This window comes from Mauremys mutica, chromosome 2 (assembly GCF_020497125.1).
Source record: "Mauremys mutica isolate MM-2020 ecotype Southern chromosome 2, ASM2049712v1, whole genome shotgun sequence".
In the NCBI taxonomy this organism is placed as follows: Eukaryota; Metazoa; Chordata; order Testudines; family Geoemydidae; genus Mauremys; species Mauremys mutica.
In genome coordinates, this window is record NC_059073.1 from 284,930,757 (window position 1) to 284,958,039 (window position 27,283).

Genomic DNA, 27,283 nt, shown 5'->3' on the forward strand with positions numbered 1-27,283 from the left:
CAGGACATGGGTTGGGGTCGGGTGTGGCGGGGCGGGGGGGAGACAGGCACGTGGGGCTTGTATTCACCGTGCGGTTCCCTACCGGATCTTCGGCGGCACTTCAGCCACAGGTCCTTCACTCACTCCGGGTGAAGGACCCGCCCCCGAAATGCCGCCGAAAACCTGGAGCGAGTGAAGACCCTGTCGCCGCCACCGAAGTGCCGCCAAGGACCTGGTAGGGAACCGGTTCTTAGGATTTGGGGAGCTCATCACTGGCTGCCATCACGTGTGCGCCCCCTCCCCTGCTGCTGCCCCTCACTGTAGTCTCACTGGGGGTGGAGGATGGGGCTGCCCAGTGCCCGGCTTGGGGCAGGAGTGGTGACTGCGGGCGGGGCGGGGGCGGGCTGTGCTGGTGGAGGGTCCCGCCGGAAAAGGGAAGGGTCCGTCCATCCAAGGCGGAAGGGCAGGGGCAGGGTCAGCCTGCCCTGGCACTAGTGGGGAAGGGGGCGCTAGGACCCTGTGGCGACAGTTGATGCAGGAAGCCGGCAGAGCCGAGCACAGTGCGGCACAGAGCTGCAGGAAGCAGCCGCCTGCTGCCCAGGGCGCAGGCAGGGACGCTTGGGGGAGGCGCCTGGGGGCAGAAGGTGGGGCAGTGGGGAGACCTGGCCCCTAGGGTGACCAGATGTCCTGATTTTATAGGGACAGTCCCGATTTTGGGGTCTTTTTCTTATATTGGCTCCTATTATCCCCCACCCCCTGTCCTGATTTTTCACACTTGCTGTCTGGTCACCCTACTGGCCCAGGACATTGGTGGAGCAGGATCAGGCCCTCCATCTGTATGTACTTATACATGATGGGGTGTGGAGATGATTTCTAAAAGATGATTTTGTTAAAGCCATAATGCAGTGATTTCCCATGGGAATGCTCCACGCTGGGGTCAAATAGCCGGCTGAAAGAGAGGAAGGGCCAGCAGGGATCAATGAAAAGCAAAACACCTGAGCTCAACTACTACAGCAGATTGAAAAAAATAACAAGTTCCCCCTTTAGTCTTTAACACTTCCCTGATCTTCTCCAATAGCCATCCTGCCCGGGAAGGGTGATGTCAGAGGCAGGAAGGGCGTTATGAATCAACCGGGTCCTAGTGCTGTCTGGCAAGCAGGTTCTATGCTCAATTCTAAGACCAGTCACTTTAATTTTTGAAAACGTTTCTCTGTAAAATGTTAATGGTATGTCATGATAACATGCAAGGCAACCAAGGCCTCTCTTCTTGTGCTCACACTTGAGGACAGCTAGACATGTATGTGTGTATGTTTGCTCTAGACCTGCAAATCAGGTTCTTAGATTTATTATTATAATTTATTCCAGTACCCCCGAGAGGGCCCAAATGAGATCAGAGCATTGTGCGTGCAGATAATAAAAGAGAGTCTCTGCCCCAAAGGGCATGCAGTCAAAATGGACATGACAAAGAAATGAGATTATGCCCCATTGTACAGATAGGGAAGCTGAGGCATAGTGGCATCAATTTGGGGCTTAACTTTAAGCACGTGCTTCAGTGCTGTCCTGAACAGGAATGGACTTAGGGATGAGTGCTTTAAAACTGTCAGGGCTAGAGAGATTAAGCAGCTTGTCCAAGGTCACAGAGGTAGCAAGGTGCTGGGAAATGACCACACACCTTCTGAATCCCAGTCCACTACCTCGCTCACAAAACCATGCTTCTTTCTCAAAGGCTTGATCCAGCAATTGAAGTCTCTCTGTGTGTTTGACAGTGCAGTCGTCTTCCGAACGTGGGGCTCAGACCCCCTTGGGTGTAAATGGAAGGCTAGAAACCCCCAAATGTGGGGCTCAACTCTTAGTGTATGTGTGCGTGGGGTGGGGGAGATCAGATATGCATAATATATGGGGCTCAGGGAATGTGTGTGAGGAGCACATGCTCCCAGCATAGAGGACTCAGGGCTCTGCAGTGCGCATGTGGTGTTGGGATCCTGGCACAGGCACCCCAGAATGTGGGATGCAGACCCTGCAGTGTGTGTCTATGGGGAGGGACAGGTCATGTGGCTGAGACCTTGGTGTGTGTATGTCAGGGGGCACAGACACGCTCAGACGGTGGTGATCAGACCCTAGAGTGTCTGTATGCCCACGGTGTGTGTGTGTGGGGGGGCACAGACATCGGGGCACTGGAACAATTTGTATAGTGCGGGTGCTGAAAGCCACTGAACCAAATGGTAAACCTTGGATATGATGGAAACCACTTCAAGCCAGAGGGTGTGGTAGCATCCCCAGCACCCCTAGTTCCAGCACCCATGACAGACATGCCCCAAATGTGGGGCTCAGACCTGTTGTATGTCTGGAACAGACACACCAGACTCAGGGCTCAGAGCCCAGGGGTGGGGGAGGGAGGGCACAGACACCATCAGACTGTGGGGCTAGGACCCCTGGGGGGAAGAGACACCCCTGGGCTCAGATTGTGAGTGGGAGCACAGACACCCTCAGGCTGTGGGGCTTGGATCCTGGGGGAGGGCACAGACACCCCCTGGCTCTTATCCCAGAGAGGGGGCACAGACACCCCAAGCTCAGACATGGGCACAGACACCCCAGGCTCGGATCCCACAGGGGGGCACAGAAACCCCCAGGCTCGGATCCCGGAGGGGGCACAGACACCCCAGGTTTGGATCCCATGGAGGGGCACAGCCACCCCAGGCTGGGACAGGGCACAGACCCCCCCAGACTTGGATCCCGGGGGGGCACAGACACCCCCAGACTCAGATCCCGGGGGGGGCACAGACACCCCCAGGCTCGGTTCCGGGGGGGGCACAGACACCCTGAGGCTCAGATCCCGGGGGGGGGCACAGACACCCCCAGACTCGGATCCCGGGGGGGGCCACAGACACCCCAGGCTCGGTTCTGGGGGGCACAGACACCCCCAGACTCAGATCCCGGGGGGGCACAGACATTCCCAGGCTCGGTCCCGAGGGGGGCAGGAACAGAAACCCCCAGACTCGGTCCCGAGGGGGGCAGGAACAGACACCCCCAGGCTCGGATCTCGGGGGGGCACAAACACCCCAGGCTCGAATCCCGGGGGGGGGCACAGACACCCAGGCTTGCATCCCGGGGGGGGCACAGACACCCCAGGCTCGGATCCCGGGGGGACACAGACACCCCAGGCTCGGATCCCGGGGGGGGGACACAGACACCCCAGGCTCGGATCCCGGGGGGGGACACAGACACCCCCAGGCTCGGTACTGGGGGGGCACAAACACCCCAGGCTCGGTGCCGGGGGGGGGCCCAAACACCCCAGGCTCGGATCCCGGGGGGGGGGCACAAACACCCCAGGCTCGGATCCCGGGGGGGGGCACAGACACCCCCAGGCTCGGATCCCGGAGGGGCACAGACACCCCCAGGCTTGCTGCCGGGGGGGCACAGACACCCCCAGGCTCGGATCCCGGGGGGGGCACAGACACCCCCAGGCTCGGATCCGGAGGGGGCACAGACACCCCCAGGCTCGGATCCGGGGGGGGGCACAGACACCCCCAGGCTCGGATCCCGGGGGGAGGCACGGACACCCCCAGGCTCGGATCCCGGGGAGGGGGCACAGACACCCCCAGGCTCGGTGCCGGGGGGGACACAGACACCCCCAGGCTCGGATCCCGGGGGGGGGCACAAACACCCCAGGCTCGGATCCCGGGGGGGGGCACAACCCCCCCCCGGCTCGCTGCCGGGGGGGCACAGACACCCCCAGGCTCGGATCCCGGGGGGGGCACAGACACCCCCAGGCTCGGTGCCGGGGGGGACACAGACACCCCCAGGCTCGGATCCCGGGGGGAGGCACAGACACCCCCAGGCTCGGATCCCGGGGGGGGCACAGACACCCCCAGGCTCGCTGCCGGGGGGGCACAGACACCCCCAGGCTCGGATCCCGGGGGGGGCACAGACACCCCAGGCTCGGATCCCGGGGGGAGGCACAGACACCCCAGGCTCGGATCCCGGGGGAGGCACAGACACCCCCAGGCTCGGATCCCGGGGGGGCACAGACCCCCCCGGCGCGGATCCCGGGGGGGCACAGACACCCCCAGGCTCGGGTCCCGGGCGGAGGCACAGACACCCCCAGGCTCGGATCCCGGGGGGGGGGCACAGACACCCCCAGGCTCGGATCCCGGGGGGGCACAGACACCCCCAGGCTCGGATCCCGGGGGGGCACAGACACCCCCAGGCTCGCTGCCGGGGGGCACAGACACCCCCAGGCTCGGATCCCGGGGGGGGCACAGACACCCCCAGGCTCGGATCCCGGGGGGAGGCACAGACACCCCCAGGCTCGGGTCTCTCTCCCGGGCTCACCCCACGCCGGCCGGCGGGCGCCCCGCAGCGGCCCCTAGCGGCGCGGCGCGGCGGCTGCCGGTGGCGAATCTGCGGCGCGGCGGGGCCGTGCGGAAAGTGCCGCGCGGCGGCGGGGGCTGCGTGCGCCTGGCGTCCGGGATTTCATCATGCGGCGGGGCGGGCCGAGGCGCGCGCCGCTCCATGCCGCCCCTTAGCGCCCTGCTGCTGCCGCCGCCGCTGCTGCCGCTGCTCTGCCGCCGCCTGCCCGCGCTGCTGCTGCTGCGCCCGCCGGCCGCCCCGCTCCGCTCCGCCCGGCCGCCGGCAGCGCCCCGCGCCCCGCCCCGCCCGGCCAGCGCCGGCACCGGCACCGGCATGGACCGACCCGCCGCCGAGGCGCTGCTCCTCCCGCTCCGCCAGGCGGTGCGGCTGCAGGTACCGGGCTGCCCCGCCCGCCCCTTTACCCCCCTGTGCCGCTGGGTCCCCTGCCGGGCGGGGCTCTATAGCGTCCCCTGTGGAACTGGGTCCGTATGGGGGGGTGTCTCCCCTATAGAGCGGGGCTCTGTGGCGTCCCCTATGGAACTGGGTCTATATGGGGGGTCGTCTCCCTTATAGAGCAGGGCTCTATAGCGTCCCCTGTGGAACTGGGTCCGTATGGGGGGGTGTCTCCCCTATAGAGCTGGGCTCTGTAGCATCCCCTGTGGAACTGGGTCCGTATGGGGGGTGTGTCTCCCCTATAGAGCTGGGCTCTGTAGCATCCCCTATGGAACTGGGTCTGTATGGGGGGTGTCTCCCCTATAGAGCAGGGCTCTATAGCGTCCCCTGTGGAACTGGGTCCGCATGGGGGGGTGTCTCCCCTATAGAGCGGGGCTCTATAGCATCCTCTGTGGAACTGGGTCTGTATAGGGGGGTGTCTCCCCTATAGAGCGGGGCTCTATAACATCCTCTGTGGAACTGGGTCTGTATAGGGGGGTGTCTCCCCTATAGAGCTGGGCTCTGTAGCATCCCCTATGGAACTGGGTCCATATGGGGGATGTCTCCCCTATAGAGCAGGGCTCTATAGCATCCCTTGTGGAACTGGGTCTGTATAGGGGGGTGTCTCCCCTATAGAGCTGGGCTCTGTAGCATCCCCTATGGAACTGGGTCCACATGGGGGGTGTCTCCCCTATAGAGCGGGACACTGTAGCATCCCCTGTGGAACTGGGTCCGTATGGGGGGTTTCTCCCCTACAGAGCTGGGCTCTGTAGCATCCCCTGTGGAACTGGGTCCGTATGGGGGGGCGTCTCCCTTACAGAGCTGAGCTCTGTAGCATCCTCTATGGAACTGGGTCCGTATGGGGGGTGTCTCCCCTACAGAGCTGGGCTCTATAGCATCCCCTATGGAACTGGGTCCGTATGGGGGGGGTGTCTCCCCTATAGACCAGGGCTCTATAGCTTCTCCTCTGCCCTATAGGACTGGGTCAGTATGGGGTGGGTGTGTCCTTGGGCTCTATAGCATCCCCCCTGCAATGAGACCCTTATGGGGGGTGTCTCCTTGGGCTCCATAGCTTCTCCTTTACCGATGGGACTGGGTCTGTATGAGGTGGCAACTCCCCTTTAGAGTTGGTCTCTATAGTTCTCTCTGCCCTACAGAACTGTGTCCATATGAGTTAGGTATATAGGGTGTCTCTTCCCCCATAGAGCAGCATGGTGTCTCTCCCTGTATAGAGTTGGTCTATATAGGCTCACTTCCTCCTGTTCAGAGGTGGGTCTATGGGTTATCGCCTCTTCCATTCCATAGAGCTGAGTCTCTGTGGCATCCCCCACCCCGCAATTTAGAGAGCTAGATCGGTATAGGGTCTTTGTTGTATATGTGTGTGTTCCCAATGTAACGGTGGGGCTTCACGGTTCCCTTTTAAATAAGAATGCCTTGCTCCAGCTCTCCTCCCTTTTATAGCTTGGCATATAGGTGCATATATCTCTTGTAATAAAGCTGGAATTATATGACTGTGCCCTTCTTATCCCTGTTATAGCTGATCTGTGTCTGTGTTTTCTTCCTCATCTAGAGGGATCTGTGCATTCCCCTTCTCCTTACACAGCTTGATCTCTCTCTGTGCACCCTTCTCATCTCTATGTCTGCATATACCTCTTACGGCTTGTGGACTCTCCACACCTTTTCATAGCTAGACCTAGATCTCTTATGTGCCTGGGTTGCCCTTCATGCCTTCTTAGCATAGCTAGTTCTATATAGTCTCCCTGTTTAACCACACACGTGTGTGTATTCCCTATATACAGCTGGATCTGTGTGTGTTTGCCCCTTACATATTTCCGTTATGTAAATGGATCTATATATTTTTTTTAACTTACATCACTACTTCAGTGAGTTTTTGTTATGACTCATTGTACAGCAAACTGAGTGCCTTGGTGGGGAATCTCCGAGTAATTGCAATTATAATAGCTAAACCCAGCTGACTCACTTTCTCCCCATGCCAGTAATTTGGGAGTTGCCACCTGCCTTTAAAACAGAAATATATGAATGTCCCTTTCCCTGTGCTCTTGGGAATGGGACAGAAATGTGGGGTGTAAGAGAGAGGTTTGGGAGGGAGGGAGATGAATGATGCAGGTGCAGTCTTCCATGGCGTGACATGCTATGGTAATAGTAAAAGGAGGGTGTTTAAGGTGTCTTAATAGAAATAGAATAAGGAAGATAGATGCTCTCGTCCAATCCAAACGGAGGGTAGATGCAATTTAATTAAACCTGAGGGAGCCTTGACCTAGAGAGAGAGATTGTCCCCACGCGACCAAGCCGGTGTTTTTTCCTGCAGCAGTGCCTGATGCAATAAGCTGCTGTGATCCTGGGGTGGATCCCTCTCTGCTTCACTGTTGTTTGGGACAAAGCTGCAGCAAAATCTGCCACATCAAATAGTGCTGTGTGCTCCTCCTCCTCTGGGCTGGGCTCATGTCTTTAATTAAATTGTGTCCAGTCAGCAAGCATAATTGTTTGCTTCATTTTTTTTTCCTGCCCTGTGTCCGAGTCCTTTTCCTTGTCGTACGGAACAAAGAGCCACTGCATACCACTCTTTTGGTGCTGAATGCACAGCAGTGTGATGAACTCTTTTGAGTCTGCAGTAGTTCCCTGGACCCTTTGTCTTGACTTTCTTTCCTTCCAGATCCCCTAACTCAACAAAGAGGGGTTTGGTTTACTACTTTTCTTTTTTTCCTCCTTCAGATCCCTCCCTCTGCCACGTTAGCCTGGAATTGCAGTTCAACCCAGCAGCCCTGGAGTGAAATTTTCACATTTTGATTACACTGGTTAACAGGAAGGAAGCAGTCAAGTGCAGTTGCCAACTTTCTTTATCCACTGTGTTATAGTAGCTGACATGTTAAGTTTATTAGCCCAGCCGGTCACATTTTTTGTTCCCTCTTTATTTAATTCACTTACTGTCAGTTCTTTCCTATTATAAAGTCAGCCTCCCTCTTTCCCCAACCTGAAACATGAAATCCTAGTTGCAGCCTGTTCCTCTCTCGTTGCCTGTGTGCAGTGATTTCACTAGGGCTGAGAAGTAGATTGTAAACAAAGCTGGCAGGGTAGAAAAAATAAAAATCAGGTTCACATTTTTTTAAAATGAAAGAAGAGTAGGTACAGGAAAGATGCTAAACTGGGAGCATTAAACTAGGGAAGTTATTGATTTTTTGCATGTACTTCACATCTGTAGCTGTCTCTTTTCGCTTGTTCCTTGCCTCTCAACATTTCTTCCTCAGTAATTCAAGATAAACAGGTTTTTTTGGCTAGATAATTCCTTTTGGGGGGATGGAGGGAAAGACTGTTCATTCACTTAAAGCCAACGCAGGCAAGAAGCAGAACTAAGCTATCTACAGCCACTGCTTACAGTTTATACTGATGCAGCTGTGTTGGTCAGGGGTGTGAAAAAACCACATCCCTGATCGACGTAGCTATGCCAGCAAACCTCCCTGCCTAGATGCAGCTATTGACAACAGAAGAGTGCTTCTGTCGAGGTAGCTAATGTTGTTCAGGGAGGTGGTGTTTCTACACTGGTAGAAAAACTCCTTTTGTTGGTGTCAGCAGCATTGCGCTATGCTAAATAGGCTCTGAAGTGTTGACGTAGTCCCAAAAAGTATTATAAAGCCATATTATAGAGTATGTAGGGGTTAATAATTCCACATGATTGTTTGCCTGTCACATTTCCTGGGTTGTGGGGGACGGGAATCCTTACCATGTGGGATAGGGAAACCCTTCTATAACTCTTGCAAGATGATGGTAATTAGTCAGGTTCCAAGGCCCTACTGTGTCTTGCTTTCTCATAAAGTTGTGTTCATTTCCTATACCTCTTTGAAAAAAGCATGAACATCAGAGAAACTCTAATAACCATAATAATGCTTGTGCCTATTCAAACAGACTTTATTTTTAAGGGGGTGTAGTCACATGTTGAGATAAAAATAATTGCAAGTGGGTGGGAAACAGTTACTTCTGAGGTTGTTTAATGCTATCAAACTCAGCTGATGCTCACTTTCCAATTTCAAAGTGTTCCCCCACCTCCAGGACCTTGGCCAGTTTCCACATGGTTGTAGAAACTCTCAGGCAGCCTTTAGAGCGTAATGTCCCTCACCCCTGCCTTTCAGAATGGAATCCATATCTTCGATTCTCCTGTGTTCTTCCTCAGGGGGAACTGGTAAGAAAGCTGAAAGAAGAGAAGGCTCCCCAGGTGGATGTAGACAGAGCTGTAGCAGAGCTCAAGGCTCGGAAGAGGATCCTAGAAGCCAAGGTGAGTCTGAGAATTAGATCTGTGGTCTAGAGGGTTTTGCATGAGCATACTTGAATTCCTGCAGTCAAGTGGGGGTGTTTTTTAAATGCATATATTTAAAAGAGAAAGTGGAGCTCAGGGAAAGCTTGTTTATCTCACCAACAGAAGTTTGTCAATAAAAGATATTATCTCACCCACTTTGTCTCTCTATGTTTATGCTAGACTGTCTTGACCAGTAGATGCAATGTTCCAATCTACTTTTTTAACCTAGGATTCATGTTGTTATATCAGCATGGGACTGTGTACTCTTACCTTTTAATTATAAAGTGGTCAGTTCAGTGGCACAGATGGCAAAGGTAGTGATTGAGCGCGCTTGATAACTTCCCTTACCTTAGTTCCTCCTGTTTGGCTGACGCATCAAGCAGTTCAGTTCCTCCACTGATTATGGTCGCTGGCTAGTTGTGCTACTTCTTTCCAGATGATGCCAGCGTATTCAGTATCCTCTGTCGCTGTCTTCGGACACTCCTTCCTTGGCCCCTCTCGCTTTCTCTTTTCTTCCTTGCTGTTTGTGCCACGGGGATACAAGAGCCAGTCACTGTTGTCAGTTTGGATGCCCATGACTCCTTCCCAGCCAGTAGAGTTGTTTTATAACTTGCAGTCAACTTAAAAATCACATGTTGTAAACAAATATATTTCTTCCCTACATTGCTGATAAGAGCTTAGATTATCAAAAGTGAAAGAATTTTTAAAATCCAGTGTGCATGTCACTATTCTTTGTTTACTTTTTGCATTTCTGTCAGCTAGCAAAACGAAACCCCTGCAAAGTCACTTTATATGTTTCACTTTCAGATTCTTTAACACAATGTTTGAGTTACAAACCTGGCAGGGGAGATTTTTGTTTAAAAACAATTCTGTTCGCTGTAACTTAACAAATTTTTTAAAAAATATTTCCAGTGACCATATTTTTTTTCCAAATTGAAGGCCAAATTTAAGTTGTCCATTTTTAAAATACAGTACTGTTCTGAAAAGAGGCTCTAAAAATGACATTGCGGGGTGCCAGGTTTATTGTCTTGATTTCCAGATCAGATTTGCTCAATATATGAGTAAAAATGTATCTTCCCCACACCCCCCAGCCAGCTCTGCAAACTCACCTTGTGATCTAAGAGCAGGTTCTGGGTACTTTCTGGCTTGTATATTACCAGATTAAAAAAAAAAAAGGTGGTGGGGGGGAAATTCTGTTATTAGTTACATTTGGGTAACCTTATTGTCTTCAGTGGTGGTGCACTTCAGAGGGCGGAGGCTGCTCCTGTGCTTGGAACTCAGCTAATAATTAGAGCACCAGAATCAAATCTAAATAATTCAATTAGTTCTTCAAAGCAGGCCAGAGTGAGAAGTTATTTGTCTCTTAAGTCAGCAGCTATGACTGGAGATGCACAAGGAGGCAGTCTGAGTAAGACTGAGTCACTTTTCAGAGTGGAACCACGCTTTAAAACCCACGAATTGCTCACGGCTAGTCTCAGTTACCGTGACTAATTTTTTAAAATCTGTTCTCTGGTTATGTCTTGTAATCCTGGCAAACTTCATTTAGAGAGGCCATGAGTCAGGTTAGGAGTCTTGGCACCCCTTTCAGCCACTCCTTTTCCATGGGAAAGGCGTGTGTAGGATCTGGTGCAGAGGCTTGTTTGTCAGTTACACAATGTGTGTGGGCTGTATTCATATTTATTCCAGGATGACCTTGCAACACCGTCACGTGTCCTTGTCAGCACAAGTGTTGATTGTTGTCATTCCTGTTTGGCAAGGCTTCCAGCCGTGAATGTTCATCAGTGGCAACTTGAGTGGAAGGCAGCAGTGTGGATGCCTGCTGATTGGAGCCACTAGACAGTATCACGCTGGCCCTGTGACTTCCACATTGGCTGCATGTAAAGGGGAGGTGTCGCTCTAAGTGGGCACAGTCGGCTTCCAAACCCTTAACGGTGCAGGGCACATCTGTGTTTGAGAGTTCCTCTGAGAGGATATAGGCTGGGCTCAGATACCAACTTGTTTCCATTTTCTCAAGTCAGTAGATGACCGAGCCCTTATGCAGGGCCCAAAGATGTAGACATTCCCCTTGCAGCTATCACATGCTCCCCTCTCCGCTTCTTAAAAACAGTGAAGCCAAATAGTTTAGAGTCTCCACTCCTTCCTCGGAGTAACTGCAACATAGCCAGCTTAGCACTGAATCTCTAATAGTGACCCAACGCGTATTGGTGGTAGTGCGTGGAATCTCTATAGTCTCCTATTGTTTGAGGTCTCTCCTGAAGCGCTAACCATCTTTTGCCATTCAATGTCAGGCCATGCCTCTATCATTTCCCTCTTCCCCCATCTCCTTGTCAGAAACTCATTCCTCCCGCTGCGAAGTCCTGGCAGTTTTTGAGATGTCTCTAGTCCTTACAGAGTGTACTTCTCTCCTTCCTCAGTCTGTACTTTAAAGCTATTGTTTTGGCACGGTCAACTATCTTTCTTTAAAAAAAAACCTGATATCAATTTAATCAGGCAGATTTACTTATTGGTAGGGCCATACCAAATTTATGGTCCATTTTGGTCAATTTCATGGTCGTAGGATTTTAAAAATAATAAATTTCTTGATTTCAGATATTAAAATCTGAAATTTCACTGTAACTGTAGGGGTCCTGGCCCAAAAGGGGGTGGGTCGCAAGGTTATTGTAGGGGGATCGTAGTATTGCAACCTTTCTGCTCTGCAGCTGGTGGCAGCGCTGCCTTCAGAACTGGGCAGCCAGAAAGCAGCGGCTGCTAGCCAGGAGCCCAGCTCGGAAGGCAGCAGTGCAGAAGTTAGGGTGGCATGGTATGGTATTGCCACCCTTACTTTTGCACTGCTGCTGGCAGCGGCAATGCCTTCAGGTCTGGGCACTTGCCAGCACTTGCCGTTCTCCAGCCACCCAGCTCTGAAGGCAGCGCAGAAGTAAGGATGGTAATATCACAACCACCCACTACAATAACCTGCAACCTCCCTCCCCTCCCCCCATAACCTCCTTTTGGGTCTGGACCCCTAGTTGAGAAACACTGGTGTCCTCTGTGAAATCTGTATAGTATAGGGTAAAGGTGCACAAGAGACCAGATGCCGTGGTCCGTGATGCACTTTTCACGGACGTGAATCTGGTAGGGCCCTACTTATTGGCCTGAAGCTCATGGGAGCTGCAGAGGCTTTAGCATTCCTGAAAATCAGGCCTCTTTTGTTTATATGCTTAAATGTGGGTTTAGGTACCTAACTGCAAGCACCCAAGTTTTAAAACGTTGGCCATAGCGCTTTAAGTTAGTGATATAAGCCAAAGCAGATTCAGAGTAAAAGGTTTTAGTTTAACCTTGCCAGAGTACCTTAGTCCACTTTATATAGTTGTTTTAGAAACAAAAAATTCTGTAAGTCATTTGTCAGAATAGATTCAGTTGCTCAAATGTCTTAATGAGGGGGAAAAAACACTGTCAATAATGAATGGGGTTGGTGATCAGATATCACAGCAATGTGCTTGGTATAAGAATCTATATTAGGCGAGTAGACTGAAATTCCTATACACTTGTTTAATGAAAAGTAGGTGGTCTCTCTGCATATCTTTTGTCATAATGTGTGTTGATAATAGTTATTAAAACTTAATGGGGAAGGTGACATCTAACGCATATGTTCTGAGTCTAAACTGTTGGTTTTTATTACCAGCATCGTTTTACAGTAATCATGTGGAATACATGGGATTATATTTGCTTTGTCTGATATTTGAATTCAGATCACAAGAGGATGGTATAAAACACATTCCTAGTCTTCAGTCAAATGCTACCATTAGACATCTGATACCTATAGCTTATATTATGTTATACAGAAACCCCAAGTGTCTCAGAGGAAGTGTGCTTTAGAAGTAGTCGTTGCTCGTTGTACAGATGGCTAGGAAATTTCTCCTCAACATATTACAACATGGATGCTCTTCATAATCCTCATTATCAAAATCCCAGTAGCATCCAGAGCCTCCCAATACTTGTGCAAGTGTTTAAGCTCACAGAGCTCACTTTTCAAACTTGGTGACTAAATCTGGCATTTGGACATTCACTTTAGCAGTTAGGCACGTACCTTCCAATTTGAACATCCCGATCTGGGAGGTGCCTGTGAAGGCTACTTTTGAACAGAGGCCATTTTGTCCCATAATGGTGATTGAGGAAGGACTCATTTTACTGCCAGTAACTGGAACCATTGTTTATTTTCTCCCTGCCTGTTTTACAGGAGTTGGCTTTACAGCCCAAGGATGACATTGTGGACAGAACGAAAATGGAGGACACTCTGAAGCGGAGGTTTTTCTATGATCAAGCTTTTGCTATTTATGGAGGTACAAGCTTAAACAAATTTACATTCTAATCACTTTAGAGTAGAGTGTCTGTATACGATTATGAAGTGCCATGTTCACCTGACATGTTACATTGTTGATGATGATAATTAGGGCTCCGTGTCTGTCATGGAGGTCGCTGAAGTCATGGATTCCATGACTTCCCGCAACTTCCGTGACTTCTGCAGAAGCCAGTGGGGCTGATCCCAGGGCCACCAAGCAGCTGGACTGGCTCTGCAGCCAGCTGTTCGGGCGGCCTCACAGCCAGCCACACTGGCTGCTGCTGGAGTGGCCCTGGGGCCAGCCCGTGCAGCGGTCCCTCAGGCGGCCGGAGCAGCCACTGCTCTGGCGGTCCCTGGCTGCTGGTGCTGTGTCTCGCCCCAGCAGCAGCCCCCTGGGGTGCTCCCCCCCCGGGGCGTCCCCCTCTGCAGCAGCCCTCCCAAGATTTAGTTGGGTATTTATAGTAAAAGTTATGGATAGGTCATGGGAGTGAATTTTTGTTTATTGCCCGTGACCTGTCCGTGACTTTTAGTAAAAATACCCGTGACTAAATCGTAGCCTTAATAATAATACTATGAAACATCACTGGGTTTTTGGAAAGTTGGCTTTACCCTGTCTCGAAACTTCTTTCAGGTATGTGCGGGTGCGAGTTCTATCTTGTGCTTTCGGAATGCAAATAGGAAGATCAGAGAGAGAATGTACACTGTCCAAGGAACTAATGGAAATAGGGTGGCTGGGGATTTTTTAAAAGCCAAGTGATTACCTTCTTTCCTAATATCCGCACGTCTTTCTCTGAACTTTCCTGGCCAAGTTAATGTTAACGTCACTCAAATACCAGATTCTGCTGCTGCTCTCGATCCTGTTACTGCGGTGAAACTCTTGTCAAGGAGTTGCACTGAGCAAGTGGTTAAATATGGTAGTCAAACCTTTTCAGATAACCAGATGTGGTTCTCAACCAGGGGTATGTGTAGGGTATGCAGAAGGGGTACATCAACTCATCTAGATATTTGCCTAGTTTTACAGCAGGCTACATAAAAAGCACTAGCCAAGTCAGTACAAACTAAAATTTCATGCAGACGATGACTTGTTTATGCTGCTCTATATACTATATACTGCAATGTAAGTACAATATTTATATTCCTATTGATATATTTTTAATTTACCGTATATACTCGTTCATTAGCCTGTTCATTTATAAGCCGACCCCCCCCCAAAATAGCTGGGTAAAAATAGCAAAAACTGAATGACCCTTTCATTAGCTGACCCTGTATTTCAGGGCTTGGAAGATTTTGGCTCCTGGCCAGTCAGGGTAAGCCGCTGGCGGGTCGGGACGTTTTGTTTACTCGGAGCATCTGCAGGCATGGAGCCCCTCAGCTCCCAGTGACCACGGTTCGCCGTTCCCAGCCCAATTAGGACTCCATGCCTGCAGATGCTCCAGGTAAACAAAACAACAATGTTTTGTAAGCACCCTGGCGGGCTGGGCCGGTTTGTTTACCTGCTGTGTCCGCAGGTTTGGCCGATCGCCGCTCCCACTGGCTGCGGTTCACCGCTCCAGGCCAATGGGGGTGGCGGGAAGCGGCGGCCAGCACATCCCCCAGCCCGTGCTGCTTCCCGTTGTCCCCATTGGCCTGGAGCGGCAATCAGCCAAACCCGTGGACGCGGCAGGTAAACAAACCAGCCGCTGGCGGGCTGCGTGCCAAAGGTTTCTGATCCCTGTATTAGATATTCAATTCAATGATTCCATCGAGTTTAAAATCATCAAATTTTGGTGTAGACCTGTTTATAAGCCGACCCCCGCTCTTCGATGCATCACCTCTTTTTACCAAAAATATTCGGCTTATGAACAAGTATATATGGTATATGGTAAGAATGAGAAAGTCAGCAATTTTCCAGTACTAGTGTGCTGTGACACTTCTGAATTTTTATGTTTGATTTTGTAAGCAAGTAGTTTTTAAGTGAGGTGAAACTTGAGGTACTTGAGACAAATCAGACTCCTGCAAGGGGTACAGTAGTTTGGAACAGTTGAGCGCCACTGCATTAGAGTAGCGCTGTCTGTCAGGCTGTCTGTCTTTCCTGTGGTGTGACCTCAGATTCCGGAGTAAATTTTCAGTGTCGCGTTTACAGGCTGACAGTCTGGGCCTTCCTGCTCTTTTCTTTCATTGTAACGTATTTGCTACTCTCCTTTCATCATTAAGTATAAACTGGTGGGTGTACGTAGGATGCATTGTGTTACAGTATAGCTTCCCCGCAGAGTATACGAGTGTCCATCTTCTCTCTGTACGCAGCTCCCTCCTCCAAATACATTTTCTTCCACGCACTCCCCACTGGAGGAGGAAGTGTGGTTTGTATATTTATAGACCATGTATCTGAATCTGGTTGAGTTTTGGCCACAAGCTGATCACCCAGTGCACTGTGGGACTGAACTGTATTAACTTTCTCACTTAGGGCCCAATTCTTGTAGGTACTGAGCACTTCCAACACTTGGCAGGATCGATCCTTCCCATTGTAAGCTTTCGAAGGCAGAGCCTGTTTCACTCTGGTTCGTACGAAGCAGCTCGTACTCCGAGGGTGCCCAATAAATAACCTTGGACTGACACCTAAAATTTGAAACATTGTCATTTGCGGGCTTTGGTTTTTTTAATCAAAACAAAACTGCTGTGTAAGATGGTGTGACCCATATTTTACTTCTCTCGTAGGTGTTAGTGGCCTGTATGACTTCGGGCCTGTTGGATGTGCTTTGAAGAACAACATTATCCAAGCTTGGAGGCTGCACTTTATACAGGAGGATCAGATTCTGGAGATAGACTGCACCATGCTCACCCCAGAGCCAGTTCTGAAGTAAATATGTGCCCTTCTTCTTGCAGTGTGTGTTCATTTCTGGTAGTGATAGATTTCTTTGCAAGCCCTTGTAAAAATAACCACAGGAATATGAGACTAAGTCACCCAGTTTGCTACCCTGTTACCTTGTAGCAATGCAGAATATCTAGGTGGCTGCACTTAGCTAGGTAGGTAGTGGAAGCTGCTGTTCAAGTAGATATCTACCAAAGGTTTGTATGTGGGCCCCATTATCGTAATAGCTCAGAGCCCCACAGTCTGTAATGGATTTATCCTCATAACCCCCCTGTGAGTTAGGGTGGTTCTCATATCCCCATTTTACAGATGGAGGAACTGAGTCACCGAGACTGTGACTTGCCTCAGGGTCTCACAGGAAGTGTGGCAGAACAGGGACTTGAACTCAGATCTCCCAAGTTTTAGACTAGTGCCCTAACCACTGCACATTGCTTCCTCTCCATGTGGAAGCCTGGCAGAAACCACCACCATCCATTAACGGTACAGCTATAGTACTAGTGAATGGTACCAGCCGTGGAGACTGAAGTCCTTTGTTTATCCACAGCACAGGTAGAGCAGAGAAAGCAGCAAAGCAATAGGCCTCATACAGCTCCCGAAGGGTGCCTCAGCCCTGCCCTGGAGGCAACACCTCGAAGGGTGAGAGTGTAATTCAGTCTCCAGCCCTCTCCTGTCCCTAGCACCTCTGCTCAACTGGCAGCCAGGGTGCTCAAGGTGCTCATGGCTGTATGGTGTGGTGTGGGTGCTTTCTGGGAATTGGACTGAGATCACTGAGATGGGTCAATGAGCCAGCACTGGATAGTAAAGACTTTCACCTGGTAACAGCTTGGGTCACACTCAAACCTGTGACAGAAGAATGAGTGTCCAAGTGCCACCGCTAGTCACCTGACCCATCGAGTTCCCCCCACAAATGCATCCTTATCTTGCTCCAGTAATTATGCAGTAAACAAAAGAGAACGTGGTGCTATTTTACTCGCCCAATGTATGAACCTAAAATGGATTTGGGGTGGGGGGGGGTATCCAGGCTTTCTCAAGGATCCTTATGGCCACAGACAATTTTTAAATGAGGAAACTACTAAATACAGGTCTGTAAACTGAAGCAAGAATGAGCCTGCACTTTGGTTGCTTGGTTTAGAGGAAATCTCTTTAATGTCGGTCTTCATTGTGGGCTCACATGCTACTCTGGTGCTGTCAAGTGACCATATGTGTTTCTAAAGTAGTGTCTTCCGTTCCAGGACCTCTGGCCATGTAGAAAAATTTGCTGACTTCATGGTGAAAGATGTGAAAAATGGGGAGTGTTTTCGTGCTGATCATCTCTTAAAAGGTACATTCTGAGGGCAGGACTGGCTGAGAGATTCCTTGTGAGTGCTTTTTGCTTTGTAGGGGAATGCCCTGCTTATGAGGATAGACGAGATGACCTAGTAAATCTCTTGCATATTAATATCTATGGTTCAGTAAGGGAGACATTCACCCCAGCGTAGGTGACCCTTGCAAGCCCTCCACCCCATTTAAACATTGTGTTAAGGTCTGAAGTGATGCATGGGACCCCTGCAGTGGAAGGATTTTCACCTAATAGAAATAGTGTACAACAAAGATCTCATTTTTATTTTCTAGTAATTCATAGATTAAGCCACAAAGGATCATTGGATCATCTAGTCTGGCTTCCTGCATAACAAGCCTGACCTTCCATCTAACAAATCTAAACAAAGCACACAAAGGCCATGCTTTGGTCTTATTTTTCTGGTGTTGGCTGAAACTTGCTTTTTGATCGAATCTCAGGTTAAATTTACTAGAGAGATGGTTGCAGGACAAAGCTGCTGGACTGGACTTGTTTCGTGGAAGAGGCATTTCGAGGGTACTGTTGAGCTTTATATGCTCAGAATCTAGCCTACATTGGAGGTTTTAAACATGTACCCTGGGCATCTTCTCGGGTTGCAAAATCAGTGTGATTCTTTACATTGATTTGTGTTAAACAAACCCTGGAATCCTAGACATTAGAGATGGAACAGATCTTCACTTGACCAGGGGATGGACGAGACGTAGGATGGGTGCAGTCTAGCTTTAAATGGCTCATGCCAAAGGGGCTTCCATCATTCCCCTGGTCATACTGTTCTGCATCTAATAGATTTTAGCATTAAGAAGTGGTCTCAGAATATTCAACTTAATATTTTCTTTGCCTTTATGTAACCTACTAACCAAGAGTGTGTATGTCCCCTCTGTGGCTGATCCACAGAGGAAAGCCACCTGTGTTACTATTTGCTAGTGGACCAAATCGTTTTGTTCAAGTGGTAGAGATCTGTACTTTGGATCTAGAGGTCCTGGGTTAAACGCCGCCCTGATCACTTGTCCTGTGGAGGGTCGCTACACTTAATAAGAAAAGAAAAGGCTGTGCAAGCCAATAGCAGTGAATTCGTATGTATGTGCATGAACACACGATAGAAGGAAAAGCCTTTCTGAAATGGGAATAGATTCCAGTGCCTTACCCAGAGTGGGTTTAAAATAGGGGGCGGAGGAGGAAAGAGTGACAGGTCCTGTTTGCTAAATATACACAACATACCCCATCGTCCTCTCTCAGCAGGAAACTAGAGAATGTCAGAAATGACTAATTAGAAACACTGGGCCACATCCTCAGCTGGTGTAAATCAGCATAACCCCACCTACTTCCATGGAGCTACAGTGATTCACATGAGCTGGGAATCTGGCCCATTGCGTTTTGTCCGGTGGGACTGTACATGTACTCTCATGCTTTATAATCCTCTTGATTCATACAGTTTTAGGGTTAGAGTGGTTCGGTGATATTGCTCAAATGCGAACTGATTCCCTACTTCCAATGCTTACAGCTCACTTGCAGAAGCTGATGTCTGACAAGAAATGTACAGCTGAGAAAAAGACAGAAATGGAAAACGTTTTAACACAGGTCAGTGCTTGAACAGAGGAGGATGAAAACTGGATAGATGACGTGGCAGAGATGAGGTGCGGTACAAACATCCAAGAGTGGCATCCTGTCCCGTCTCCCTAAGAGAAGAAGCACGTGCCACTTCCCACATCTGTTGTTAACCTTCCACTGGGCACCGTTTTTTCAAGCAGACATGAAGGCTGTAGCATTAGACGTAAATGTCCAAAACAAGCAAATCCCCCTATATGCCCACCAGTCTCCTAAATATACTTAAGATGCTGCTTTCCTTAAAGGAAATGGTCCTTTGGAAAACAGCTCAGAGGGCCCTGTTGGCATCAAAACTGCTATAGCATCACTTTGTGACCGGGGGCAGAATTTGTGGACCTTGCTCAGATGTCTGCACCCCATGTGCCCATTACCTCACCGGGCTCACTGTGCCTCTGTGTACAGGAGGTTTTTTGGTTAAGCAGATCCAACACCTATTGCTCTTCAGAGAGACTGGTCTCATGCATGCTTCTGCAGCCAGATGGTTGCAGATCTGTCCAGAGAGCATCTCTGTGGCCAGCCTCGTGAAGAGGATTGCACCCCTGTTGAGCCTCCCAACGCCCAGTCAAACGCAAGGCTCAGCCATTTGGGCCGTATGCAAGGGACAAGAATTATATCTGTAAGGTTTGGTGGATGCTTTTTAAATAATTTTTGTACTGGATCAAAACCTGTGGTGATGTCTCTAGACACTTGAATTGTTTCTCTGTTTAAGATTCTCAGTGTGTGGTTGCTCCTGTTTACCATTAGCATAGTTAGTGCTGCAGGCTAACATTCCTGGGCTGCAGTGTGTAGAGATTTGTCTTCGTTTAGTTGTTTGTTTTTTGATGTTCGTTCCCATGGCTTTTAGAATAAGTGCTTTCACAGCCGCATACAGTGCAGATGGCTCTCTCCAGATATAGTACTGTGTATCTCAGTGTATTGCATCACAGAGTCCTGGTCAATAACTCTTCCACAGTACAGTACTGAACTTTGACCCTGTTACATTTGTCCCTTTGTGCTGTCCCCTGCTGTAGCTGGAAACTTGATGTAAAGCTGGCAGTGCTCTCACAGTGTTAGACACTATTAATATGGGAATCTCCCTGTCTGCTCCTAGTTGGGGAGCTCTCTCTGATATGCCAGGGATCATAGAAGTTAGGGTTTGACAAGGCCTGTTTGATCACCAGGTCCAATTCTCAATGATCTCTGCCACTGTGAGGTGTGGTTACCTTGATAGAGGACCTATCTAATATTGAACACTACAGGTTAAACTGTAGTAGTTCAGCAGTTCTTTTAAATCAGTCTTTCTCACACAGCTGTCTGGGATCTCCTTCTGCTCTGATTTATAGGGGAGACGGGAGGAGGCAGGGCCCTGTAAGGGTGGCAACATCTCACTCATGGAAACCTCCAGTTAACAAATTGCTGTTAGAGCTAGTACGCAGTATGCTTGTGGAACTTCTTTACTGCTGCAGTCAGCTTCTCTGCTGCAGATCTGCTCGGCAGCGCTGTCATGCAAGGTGTGATGCTTGGCATGGGTTGTCTGGCGCAGCAGGTAACTACAGGGCTGTGGAAGGAAGAAGACATGAAAGGAGGCAAAACATTGCAGAAATTGTAGTTGACTTTCTTCTTCTCCCTCCCAGCAATTCCCTTTTTTCTGCCTCCCTCCTGCCCTGGCTGGTTTGATTGGAACTGTTCAGAAGGAGGTTCTCTGTAGGTGGTGGTGCCATCCTAGTGACTCGGTTGCCACTTCATACCCAACCTCAGAGCTTGCACCTCTAAAAAGATTGCAGGCTGTGAAAGGCTCTGGCCTGCAGCTGAGCCATAGACCCCCAAGGTTAACTTCGGCCCATAGTTTTTCAAAACATGTTCTTCTATCCCTGCTACAAACCTTAGCTCTCACCCCAAATAAAACACAGGGTTCCAGTCCTATAACAATCTCTTCCAGTGTGTTCCTGAACTCGTGTTTAATAATAGATGGGAAGGGGGTGAACCATCACCGCTTTAACCTTGTCTTGTCACTTTAAAATAACCATCCTTGTGTTTTGTTGCTAGTTGGACAACTACAGTCAGCAAGAGCTCGCCGATCTCTTTGTGAATTACAACGTGAAGTCTCCCGTCACAGGGAACGACCTGTCCCCTCCTGTGTCTTTCAATCTGATGTTCAAGACCTCCATTGGGCCTGGAGGAAACATGCCAGGGTAGGTAGCAGCCTCATGCTGCCCATTTTCTTTTGGCATGTGGCTATGAGTGACTGTAATTTTCCACTGCCCAGGATTGGAAATGAGATCTGTACGAAACTGAAAACAAGCTACTCATGCAGCCTTCCCTCTGCAATTCGCTCCTGCCCAGTCTCTTTCCCAGCCTGCTGTAGAGCTGCTATTGCAAAATAGACTCATGGACTCTTAAGATGAGAAGGACCATCATGGCTGCAGTCGCCCATGCAGTTCTTGTGCACCTGCTCTACTTGAGAGGCTGTCGTGGCTGGCGGATGTATGTCATTGTAGGCTAGATTGTGTGGCACAGGGCAGGAAGGCCCTAGACTCCTGTAACAGAAGTCTAGACCCATGCAACAGAACATTATTGGTTCCACAGGTGACCTCTGTGGCTAAGCAGGAAGGGGCGTGAAGCTAGTCTGTCGTAATGTTGGTTACGTAGCAAAGGTAGCCATCATGTGTGGTCCGTGGCCGCCATCTTGGTTGATGCTCCAAAGATTGACCTGGGGACCTCCGGAGCTAAACGCATGGGCTGCTACGGCTTGGGGTAAAGATCCAGGCTCTCTAGCTGAGGCTGTAACAGACTCCTCCTCTGTGGACTGGCCCAGAGCAGGACATGGAACACCCACTCACCAATGGGCTATGTAAGCATTAGCGCCGGAAGCCTTAAATGAGCTTAGAAAAAGATGAGGCCATGGCTAATCTGTGTATATAATTACCCTGGGAGGGTTCTATAATTGCTGGGGTTCATAAGGGCAGCATTGCTGGACTTGCTTCACTTCCGTATGTGCCAGTATTGGAGGGGTACAAAGAGGATAAGCATGGCCCCTGAATTTATAAGAAAAGCTGCAATCAGAAAGGTGAGTGGACCATCCCTTGCTCTCCTTGAACCCTAGGTGCAGCACCTGAATCAGCCTTTGCTGCTCTAAAGAAAGCAAGTCTTGGTGCTTGTTGATAATCTGTGGTTTCCTGTTGAACTCCGCATGGTTGCTGCTGCTGAGAACTACAGAGCATGTTGCCTTGATGTTTTGTGCCTGGAATTAGAGACCTGAGATAAAACAAGGCTGCCTCATTTTTTGCATCAAAACAAAGTTTGTCTTGCTTCCCCTCCATTCACCCACCTATGTCTTGTTTTTCTTTCAGCTATCTGAGGCCAGAAACAGCACAGGGAATTTTCCTCAACTTCAAACGCCTTTTGGAATTTAATCAAGGCAAACTGCCTTTCGCTGCTGCCCAGATTGGAAATTCCTTCAGGAACGAGATCTCACCCCGTTCTGGCCTCATCCGAGTCAGGTACTGCAAACCTTCTCCCCCATCAGAACATCTGGCAGGTGATCAGCTGCCTCTCGGGAAATCAAAGCTCCATTTGGTCTGGGTGTCCTTTTCACTGATTTCCCGTCCACCCTGCTCTTTGGGAGAATGTCTTGTGCCTTGTAAAAGGCTCCGAGTAGCTGCATAATAAACGCCTTAAAGTAATCAGAGTTCACTGGCAAAAAGTATCTTGGTTATGAGACTCTTGGTTCAGAAACATTGATAAGAATTTGTATTGGGCATGAAAACTTGGCATGAAAACCTGGTTAGACCTTGAGACAAAAAAAACTACTCCAACCTTAGATCATATGACAAAGAACAAACAGGGACTTTATCTCTTAGATAAGGTGCTACCGGACATTAGTCAAGCAAGAGACCCTCAGATCTTCAAAGCCTTCTGCTTAGGATACATGGCATCTGAAGTGGGTACAATATTCAATTTCCCTGCCCTAGAATGCACTAGGAGTACCTCCTAAAATGTTCATGGAGTTTCCACAGACTTCAGTGGGTGAGAGATTGTGCAGCTAAAGCTTTGAGGAATTTACCTGTAAGCTGATCGCTTTGTGCGTGGCTAGTTGGAAAAAAAAAGAAACCTGCCCACCTGACAAAGCTCATAAAAGCTTGGTCAAGAAACCAAAAATGGACCTATTTCACTTTTTAATGATGGCCTTAGTATTGAAACTGTGTCTTTTCTATGTAGATATCTTGTCCCCTGGTATGTTTGGCATTGCAGCTCTGGTTCGCAGACCCAGATTCTGATCTCTGATTGAAACTTCTTTAGCTTCTGATTGATGTCAGTGGAATTACTCTGCAGTTACACACAGTGCATGTTGTAAAATTGATAACTGATTAACATAATGATGTTTTATGGCATTAGCAGGGTGCAGTGGCATTACTGGTACTGAGGTTTTTTCAGCCCTCCTGTTCTCCTAATTACATCTGTAAACTGACAGTTCTTGTCACCGAAACCCTTATCCAATACAATATAAATTATAGACTTGTGATACTTTCATAGGAAATTGTGCTGTAATTTTCTGCAATAGAATAACATCCTGGTGCTTGCAAAATAAACTTAAAATCTTTAGTGATTATACAAAACTCTTTCTTTAAGGTTCCTGATCACAAAGTAACTCACTGCTAAGCAATTTGAGGTACTGAAGTTAAGACCTAATGTATAAATATATACATAGTGAAGCAATAATGTAATAATGCACCATTGTTTAATATGGAGATGCACCTATCTCATAGAGCTGGAAGGGACCTTAAAAGGTCATTGAGTCCAGTCCCCTGCCTTCACAGCAGGACCAAGTACCATCCCTGACAGATTTTTTGCCCCCGATCCCTAAATGGCCCCCTCAAGGATTGAACTCACAACCCTGGGTTTAGCAGGCCAATGCTCAAACCACTGAGAGATCCTTATCCCCTTGAGCAGGTGGGTTTGCTACATGTTGCTATCTTAGCGCTTCTCTTGTCTGAGGCTCTTTCACTTAAACATGATCTCTGAGGAAAAACAATGAGATCCACCTTTGGGGAAATATGGCCAGCATTTTCACCATGAGTGCCTGTTAATGTATTTACTCTGTTTTACTACAGGCAAACCAATTGCAAAAGTATCTTGCATGACAAGAGCCTTCATTGTAAACACTCAAACAGAAGGCCTGGTTTTCAGAGGGGTGAGCCAGCTGCAATGTCTGCTGAAGTCACTGAGCACCCACATCTCCCATTACCACCAGAAGTCAGGCTATTCAGGGATGTAAATATGGATTTAGGTGCCCAGCTTTAGTCTCCCACTTCTGAAAATGTTGTCCTGTGTCACTGAGTTGTTCCCCTGACACAGCCATCTCAATGTCATGCAGTTAAAATTTGGCTTGTTGGATGGGGGATCGTGGACTATTTCTTAATTTCTGTGTTTATGATGCCATGCAGAATACTTTTGCCATCTGTTTGCTTGTTTGCAGTAAAGCAAAGTAAGTAAACAAATGTTTCTTGTTAGACGGCCTGCGTTGAATACTGGAAAACCTTGCAGTTTTAAATCTCATCTATGCTGTTAAACAGACTAGTGCTGCAGCTTCCAGTATTGCATTTTTAAAGATGTGCCATGAGTGGTTCTCTTCTCCCCCCCCCACCTCCCATAAAGTTTTCTAACTAGATTTCACAAGGTTATCAGGGTGAGGCCAGGTCATAACTTGGGTGAGAGACCTCCAGAGGATACACATGATTTAGGAAAGGGTTTGGGTATTTCAGTAGGTGGCATTCTTCCCTCTGAGTCAGTGATGTGATAACCAAGGTCTAAAGCAGTGGTTCTCAAACTTTTGTACTGGTGACCCCTTTCACACAGCAAGCCTCTGAGTGCGACCCCCCCTTATGAATTAAAAACTCTTTTTAAAATATTTAACACTATTATAAATGCTAGAGTGAAGTGTGGTATGGGGCGGAGGCTGACAGCTTGCGACCCCCTGAGGGGTCCCGACCCCCAGTTTGAGAACCCCTGGCCTAAAGGCTTCCAAGAGAATTTGTAGGTACCTTTTAATAGAAGCTAAAGGGGGTGGGGAAACGCTCCAACATCTGAAGAAAAGTGGTGTGCTATCTAATCTGTCTGTTCCCTTGGCACTGCACTTGGTGGTGTTTTAACTCCTGATTTGCGTTTTTAACAGGCTAGAGCACATTTAAAAGGCTGGCGGGGAAGGTTCTTCCTGGGAAGTGTGCATTAATGCTAGCATGTGGCTCTGTGTTCTGCTTAGAGAATTCACCATGGCAGAAATTGAGCACTTTGTGGATCCCAGTGAGAAGTATCACCCCAAGTTCCAGAGTGTGGCAGATCTCCACATCCTCCTGTACTCCTCCAAAGCCCAGGTCAGTGGGCAGTCCGCCCACATGATGCGTCTGGGAGATGCTGTTGAGCAGGTAATGTTACTCGCGTGACCATTCACAACTTAATTCTATAGCAAGCTTGCAGGGGTAAATTAATTCCAAACTTGTACATCAGGAGTTACTCCCCGTGGGCACCTGTGAGATCAAAATCTGGCCTTCATCAGTACTGAAAGGACACAGTCAGGTAGCACTGTTGCATAGGTTAGGCTTCCAGGTTAGTTTTTGGGAGAGGGAGCACGTTAGGGGTACAAGACCTGCTAAAATCTGGGGGCAGCCTGAGAATCCAGACCCCCTTTTTGCATCACCTGGCACCAATACGCTGTGTGTTGGGTTTGAATCCCGAAAACCCTGATTCTTCATCCGAGTGAGTTAAAGAAAGAACACGGCTGGTCACCTATAAATAGACACTGAATGATCTAATACAGAAACGCATTTTGACTGAAAATCCTTTAGGTTGGGGGCCATCTTTTTGTTCTGTCTGTGCAGAGATTAGCACAATGGGGTCCGGTCCATGCCTGAGGTTGATAGGCGTTACCACAGTGTAAATAACATGCACTGTTGTATAAAAATATACTGTTATGTCTGTACGTGTTGGAGACTTTTTGGTACAATTCTTTGTTGATACTAGATGTTTGTAACAGAACGCTGGTGACTGTGTTGTATTGATGGTATGAGATGACTGGTAGCACATGAGGAGGGGTTTGTCTTGCAAATTAATGCAAAAAGAACAAAACAACCTCACACAAACTGTCACTACGATCATTAAAGATGATTCATCAATAACTCTGCTCAAATTCCCAACAGCCAAAGTGATGCCCCTTTGGAGGGGTGGGGCCAGAAGCGATGGGAGGGAGTAAGAAAACTCTTTCCCTATCCCCTCCTTTTCATCTTAGCCTCTATGTATTTTGTTCTTTAGGACCTGATCTAAACCCTTTGGACTCAGGTTCTGGGCCAGATTAAAAAAAACACTTGCTCCTCCAGACCCTCTAATCCTGTTAATGGTTTTTCTTTGAACTCTCCCCATTGTGGGGCCCGTGCATTGAGCCTGGTAGGCATGGATTCCCACTGCCTTACAGGCATTCCAAAACACCCCCTGAGGTAGCTTTGTAGAAACCCCATTTTAGAGGTGGAAAATCAAGTGCAGAGAGGCCGAATGACTCGCCCAAGGACCCACAGCAAACCAAGGGCAGTACCGGGAACAGAACCCAGGAGTCCTGACTCCCAGTTTCTCTGTCTTAATCATTAAACCTTCCCTCCATAATCTACAGAGCTACACTTCTGAACTCCAGTATTTAAAGGTGGCCTTTTCATAGATTCCAAGGCCAGAAAGGATCATAGTGATCATCTGGTTCTGACTTCCTGTATAACACGCACCATAGAACTTCCTCGAAGTAATTTCTAGAGCGCCTCTTTCAGCAAAACATCCACTCTTGATTTAAAAAGTGCCCGCGATGGAGACTCCATCATAACCCTTGGTAAATTGTTCCAATGGTTAATTATACTTGCTTTATTAAAAATTTACACCTTGTTTCCAGTCTGAATTGATCTTGTTTCAACTTCCAGCCGTTGGCTTGTGTTATACCTCTCTCTGCTAGACCAAAGAGCCCATTGTCAAATGTTTGTTTCTCTGGGTACAATGCAAAGACGTTGTGTGGTGGTGTGCTACATGGCAAGTTCAGTAGTTTCGGTCACAAATGATGCGCTCGCAGCACTTCCATTGGGAGATGTTACTGCG

At 48.9% G+C, this 27,283-nt stretch overlaps 1 protein-coding gene across 2 annotated transcripts in view; it reads left to right on the forward strand.

Annotated features, from left to right (window-relative positions):
- The first annotated feature begins 4,567 nt into the window (after positions 1 to 4,567).
- GARS1 (glycyl-tRNA synthetase 1) overlaps positions 4,568 to 27,283 on the forward strand; it is a 38,415-nt gene continuing 15,699 nt past the window's right edge. Inside the window, exons 1-9 of one of the 2 annotated variants that reach the window (XM_045006728.1) lie at positions 4,568 to 4,722; positions 8,948 to 9,049; positions 13,290 to 13,392; positions 16,086 to 16,227; positions 17,472 to 17,560; positions 19,077 to 19,153; positions 21,206 to 21,351; positions 22,510 to 22,659; positions 25,419 to 25,581. In XM_045006728.1, coding sequence (XP_044862663.1) covers positions 4,663 to 4,722; positions 8,948 to 9,049; positions 13,290 to 13,392; positions 16,086 to 16,227; positions 17,472 to 17,560; positions 19,077 to 19,153; positions 21,206 to 21,351; positions 22,510 to 22,659; positions 25,419 to 25,581 — 1,032 coding nt within the window. In that variant the 5' untranslated portion in view covers positions 4,568 to 4,662. Of the gene's footprint in view, positions 4,723 to 8,767; positions 9,050 to 13,289; positions 13,393 to 16,085; positions 16,228 to 17,471; positions 17,561 to 19,076; positions 19,154 to 21,205; positions 21,352 to 22,509; positions 22,660 to 25,418; positions 25,582 to 27,283 lie in introns of those variants that run through there. The other variant, XM_045006729.1, reaches the window with a different exon arrangement.